This window comes from Pundamilia nyererei, unplaced genomic scaffold (assembly GCF_000239375.1).
Source record: "Pundamilia nyererei isolate P.nyererei 1_Seehausen unplaced genomic scaffold, PunNye1.0 scaffold00130, whole genome shotgun sequence".
NCBI lineage: Eukaryota > Metazoa > Chordata > Actinopteri > Cichliformes > Cichlidae > Pundamilia > Pundamilia nyererei.
The window spans coordinates 413,314-417,660 of record NW_005187531.1 but is presented as its reverse complement, the minus strand read 5'-3'; the positions used below and the strand labels follow the sequence as shown (position 1 = coordinate 417,660).

General features: G+C 40.7%; 1 protein-coding gene across 1 annotated transcript in view; it reads right to left on the bottom strand.

Moving 5' to 3' along the window:
* Window positions 1–304: 304 nt before the first annotated feature.
* ttc22 (tetratricopeptide repeat domain 22) overlaps window positions 305–4,347 on the bottom strand; it is a 5,483-nt gene continuing 1,440 nt past the window's right edge. The window contains exons 2-8 of the mRNA XM_005743291.1: window positions 3,629–3,929; window positions 3,246–3,301; window positions 3,058–3,173; window positions 2,205–2,323; window positions 1,318–1,479; window positions 1,035–1,187; window positions 305–952 (exon numbers count right to left, since the gene is read on the bottom strand). Coding sequence (XP_005743348.1) covers window positions 413–952; window positions 1,035–1,187; window positions 1,318–1,479; window positions 2,205–2,323; window positions 3,058–3,173; window positions 3,246–3,301; window positions 3,629–3,929 — 1,447 coding nt within the window. The 3' untranslated portion in view covers window positions 305–412. The remainder of the gene's footprint in view (window positions 953–1,034; window positions 1,188–1,317; window positions 1,480–2,204; window positions 2,324–3,057; window positions 3,174–3,245; window positions 3,302–3,628; window positions 3,930–4,347) is intronic.

Genomic DNA, 4,347 nt, shown 5'->3' with positions numbered 1-4,347 from the left:
TATTAAATGCAATTTTAAATGTCCTATAAACACTTACATCACACTTGTCAAAGGCTCACAATACATTGTTGCCAACTCTGTTTTTGGTTCAACAATCTTATGGTATATACCCCCATCTGCAGGTCATTAGTGGTAAAACATCTACTATGTGAGAGGTAGTGGGACAGTGTGTGGGTTTTGCAATAGCAGTAAGACTGCTTAAGATGTAAAACTACTCAGTTTGCGAAGCACTCTAAAAAATATGATACCTTACAGCTATTATCTTACAAAAAACAGAACGATAGATTAATCACAGTTTGGAGAAAACATCCTGTAAATGCTGTATAGGCAGCACTTAGTAAGAGCTGTTTATTTAAATACATGAAATGATGTTAAGTCATTCTTTAATAACTGTTCAAGCCACATCTTTGCATCATGTTAATGAGACCGACCTAAAGACCAGTGATCTCTTTTTAGCCAGCTGTTTAGGCACCACTGTATCCAGCAGCCTCCTCACTAGGTCCAGGCGTCCTGTCTTGATCAGAACCCTCGATAACTCTGTAACCTCTGCCGTGTGTGTTGTATAAAGGTACCTCAGCTCAGCCTTCACTATGTCCTGAGAGTACAGCTCCTCTGCCTTGAGCACCCACATTTCCAGCTGAGTGATGACAATGCCAGGGTCAGGGTGTCCCTGCATGAACAGAGTCAGGAGAGCCTGTAAGAGGCAGCGCAGGGCTGTGGTGTCTCTGCTCCCTTGTTTCTCTAACTCCAGAGCTTTTTTGAAGCAGTCTACAGCGTTCTGCTCCTCGCCTTTCACGAGGAGGCAGCGTCCTCTGAGCACATGAAGTTCCGGTAAGCAGTCTCCCAGCTCAAACTTCAGAGCGTGAGACAAACTCACCAGGGCACTATTTATTGCACTCTCATCCACCAAAAGGCTCTCCTGGAGTGCATCTACACCCATGTAGTAGTATACCTGAAATGAAAAAGATCAACTTGAAAGCCTTGTTGGGACATGAAACACAGAATTTGACCAGCTTTGCACGTTATGCTTTTACCTGTGCCATCTCCAAATGTGTTCGAAGACAGGGGCGTACACCGAGTACTTTGTCTAAGTCTTTTCTAGCTTCAATTAGCTTCTGTCGGTCTGGGATTCCACCATCACCAAGCTTTGCCTTCTCGAGGTCCCCCATGTACAGGATTATATTGATCTACACAGGAAACAGGTTGTCCAAATATGTAAACTTTATACATGTACTAGCCACTTTAAACTAATACAGCTATTCTGGCCTTAAAAGGAGCTGTCATAGCAACTGACTTGATTAGTCGTAGCTACAGTACCTTGGCACGGGTGCAGTGAGCCTGCCAGTTGAGTTCTGGATCTGGCAGCACATTTAGGGCCATATTGCAGATCCCTGTAGCCATTTCATGTTTACCCAGCAGAGAGAAGACTCTGGCCAGAAGGTTCAGGATAAATGCATCGTCACTGGCCATATTTATGGCCTGGAAACACAGACAGAGCTGTTATTATCTCATCTTAAAAGGGAACAGTGCAGCAGTATTTCTTAAACCCATCCATCCATTCGCTTCTGCTTATCCTTTTCAGGGTCTGGAGCCTATCCCAGCTGTCATAGGGTGAGAGGCGGGGTACACCCTGGACAGGTCGCCAGTCTGTCGCTCATTGTTAAACCAAATGAGCAATTAGTAAGTGAGTGAGTTAATGACTTGTTCAGCAGTTTTTAGTTGAATAAAACCTTCTGTTGTCCTAGTTAGATACATATTTTTCAATCTTTTGAACTGAAAAGTCTCAAATAAAAAGCATTTCACTCACTGGCCCTCATTTTAGGTTTGACAGCATTTTAGCAGATAAAGGTGAATGGCTTAAACATGAATTGAGCTGCAGTTTGGGGAAGGCCTCGGAGAGGACTGGCAGCGGCTCCCAGGCCTGGAAGATCACCGTGTACTAAATAGAAGTGAAGAAGTGAAAGAATTGAAAATGGGAGCGAGGGAGGTACACAAAAACGAACAGCTTGTAGAACTGGGGGAACATATATAGGTAAGAACCTGAAGGAGCGTGTTTGGAGGCGAGGCCCCACTCCTGAAATTCAGATACTTTATCTCTAACAAAAGTCAGATGACAGGCTGATTGCAGAGGTTTAGTCCTAACAGTTTGAGGGAAAGTAATTGTTTTTTTCCCAGCTTGGTGAGAGGTGCATGAGTTAACTCACAGTTCCATAACAGGACAGAGGATCCGAAGCCGAGAAACCGCAGTCGTGTATGGACATGGGCACAGGGGAAAACTCCTTCTTCCTTTCTAACATGATGCCGACATAACACCAAGCTAGAGCTGATGGGAGAGACGAGGAGATTTGGTTTTTCAGCTTTTATTTTTTGTAAATAGCATGTACTTGAGGAAATAGACAAACGAACTGGCCTGTAGTTTTAACAAAATGATTTCAGCAACAAAAACTAGTAGCTCATTGATATGGATAATACACCTTCACCGACTTGCAATCAATAATAATAATGATAATATGATAATGATAATAATCATAATAATCATAATGAGACTGTTGGGATTATGTTGAATGTTTTTCTCTTGATAATCATCTTTCCCTTGTGCAATGATTGACTTTGACTTTCCAAATTGTTTGGGAATGACCTCTTCAGACTGACGCGTAGACAGAATTGGTTGTGTAAGATCATTGTAGACGTTCTTTTAGAAATATATAATGTCATGATCTAATATGTTGTGTGTTGTAGTTTTAATCTGAGACCTTTAAGGACCACATGCGGAACAGATTTGTATTTCTTTTTTCTCTCTGACTCCATGACTGAAAGCATTTATCATGACTGTATTGATCTGTCTTTAGTTAGTTTGTATAATCAGATTTTAAATACAAACACCTTTTTGCAAAATTTTGCACAAACTAATACATTTATAATCAATCTCTGATTATTAGAGTCTGGTGTGGCCAGCCTTCATGAACACCTTTAATTTTGATTTTTTTTGCTGTACTGAAACTTGAACATCTGTAAGAACTGTGGATTAATTTCAATACAATACTGTCACATGTTTACCTTTGTGCTGTGTTTTCTCAGATTCCAGTGTTTCTTTCAGAAACTGGAGTCCTTTATTGTAGTGCGAAAGTCTGGAGTACTCAGAATCCTCTTTGGTCTTTACTATGTTGTCCAGCCTGCAGACAGAAAATAACTTGAATATTTTCACACTGTGTGGTGATAGTAATCTAAATCATATCACCCTGTACCTTATGTAGATTGTTGCCATTTTAAAATACCAGCTTCGTTTTTCCTCTATCGGTATCTGAAAAACAGCACCACAAGTTAAGTAATACCCCACTTAAATGCTCCCTACAACATGAAACAGTGATTTGAAAGCTCTTATCTGCTACTAAATTTGTGATTTTAGACTACAACAAAGTAAAATGGCCTCATTGTCTTCCTGTGTGTAATCTTTTGAGCATTGTCATATTCCTTCAGTTAATTCCAGTAGAAAAGCTAGAATGATGTGAATGCTCACCATCTAACCAGTCATTATATCAGTGCTCCGCTTTGTCTTTACACTCTACAATGTGATTCTTGGCAGTTAACCATGTGTTGTCTCTTTATTTAAAGTATTCATATCTCTCACCAGGTCACCCCCATAATGCAGGGCTCTGTTGTAAAAAGACAGTGCAGTGTTCAGTCGCTCTCTCAAGTCGTCGTCGCTGTCCAGCTCTATATCGTACGGAAAGACGTAGGCCTGCTCGACCAGGCAGCGTGCAGCCATAATCCTGATCTCATCCTGAGACGCCTCACCGCCGTCTAAGCCCATGAGGTTGGACACTTTGTCCACACACTCCCCTGCATCCAGTTCTCGTCCCAGCTTGTCGTACACGTAGCCCAGATTTGCCCAGGCATTCAGATTCCCAGGGTCCTCTTTGCAAATGCCCCTGAAAGGACAGAACACACAGACAGTGGGGCTTAGACTCAGGTCCAGATTAACATAAAGAACTATCAGATCCAGGAGGCACTTAAAGACATTTCACACAGCATCTAACTAAAAAAATAAGAAATGGCAGCTGTGAGTGAAGTTGGAATTTTAACTATAGAATTACCAGCTACTGCAGTTATGACTATGTTGCAATGGGATAATTATCTTTTCTTCATTTTCTTGCTTCTTGTACTGTGCAGTAAGAACTGATAATTGTATATAGTGACATATTAAAAAAGGAATACTTGTGGATAGTTATAGTTGAAAAATTAAAGTTCAATGTATAAAGATGTATGTATTCATATATTTATTTATATGTGTTTACACTGTATAATCAAAACAGACATGTATGATGAACTAGCTAGGGGTAGGAATTA